The 1102-nt window shown below is 27.9% G+C and overlaps 1 protein-coding gene across 1 annotated transcript; it reads left to right on the top strand. All coding sequences in view use genetic code 6, as the record gives it.

Moving 5' to 3' along the window:
- Positions 1–485: 485 nt before the first annotated feature.
- On the top strand, positions 486–947 carry TTHERM_02442130 (hypothetical protein; the record flags this gene model as incomplete). Its single annotated transcript, XM_001028402.2, has 2 exons — positions 486–607; positions 860–947. 2 exons carry the CDS (start codon positions 486–488, stop codon positions 945–947), a joined length of 210 nt encoding a protein of 69 aa, XP_001028402.2.
- Between the last annotated feature and the right edge of the window lie 155 nt (positions 948–1102).

Here is a 1102-nt window from a genome sequence, read left to right as displayed (position 1 = left end):
TGAATTTCCTGCTATAATCTAATCAAAATATCCAAATATTTTCTCGAAATAAGGCTATGTAGCTACTTTAACCTCCTTTAAACCTTCATAAAATGAGAAGAAATTATAAATAAAAGTAAGATTAGCTTCAACCTCACTAGGAATAGGAGGAACATATCTACCGTTGTTTGTATCGCAATAAATAACATCAGTTAATGAATAAGCATCATCTACACTTGATATTGTTTAGTTAAAGATTTGAGTCAACTGCTATAAAGTTTATGACATTTATGAGTTAACAAAATTATAGACTTGAGTCTTTTCTTAATGATAATCATTTGAATATTTTCCATAGTTAGGACAAATATCTTAAGCTAAAAATATGAAATCTGTTTATGTGCTGATAACATGGACAGGCAATACCTATTAATGATATTAGATTAAAACCATTTAAAAAATAAAATAGATATTTTACAAGCACAGAATATACTTGGACTGATGTTCAAATGGGTGAACTTTTCACATTCATCCAAGGAAGAGGATATCACAAAATTTTATATCAAGGTATTAATAAAGAATTGGTGCCTTAAGCAGATAAGCACAGCGACTTTTTAAACGGTATTGCCTTGTAAGAAATTGATTAATACGATGTTAAATAAGTATAATCAGTTTATAAAGGAGCTACTTCATTTATTGCTATCACTGACAATGTAATTTAATTAGATTAAAATATTCAACCCACTTTAATATTTAATTGCGATATTAGTTTTTTATTTCAAATGAAAGTTTAATTAGTGGCTGGAATTAATTTGATAATTTTTTTATAGACCATCTAATTATTAAAGCATATTTCTCAATTTTTTCAATTTTTATTAAAAAGAGCATTTACGGAATTGAATTATAAGAAATTCCTCCCAAGCTTGTCTGTAGAGCAGATTAGAAGAGTCAAATTGGAGAAAGCAACATGAGATTAGTTTTTAACTCAACTGATTGCAATTTAGCAACTTACCATTCACCAATTCTCTACAATGTTTGGTAGATGTGCCAAACTGATTTTAACTTCAAACTTGTTGTCCATGACATTTGGATTGATGGATAAAATGTATCAGTTGCAGGTTTAATA

The sequence above is a fragment of the Tetrahymena thermophila genome (assembly GCF_000189635.1).
Source record: "Tetrahymena thermophila SB210 genomic scaffold scf_8255768, whole genome shotgun sequence".
Taxonomy (NCBI): domain Eukaryota; phylum Ciliophora; class Oligohymenophorea; order Hymenostomatida; family Tetrahymenidae; genus Tetrahymena; species Tetrahymena thermophila.
Note: the sequence above shows the minus strand (reverse complement) of the source record. Positions and strands in the feature narration are given on the sequence as shown.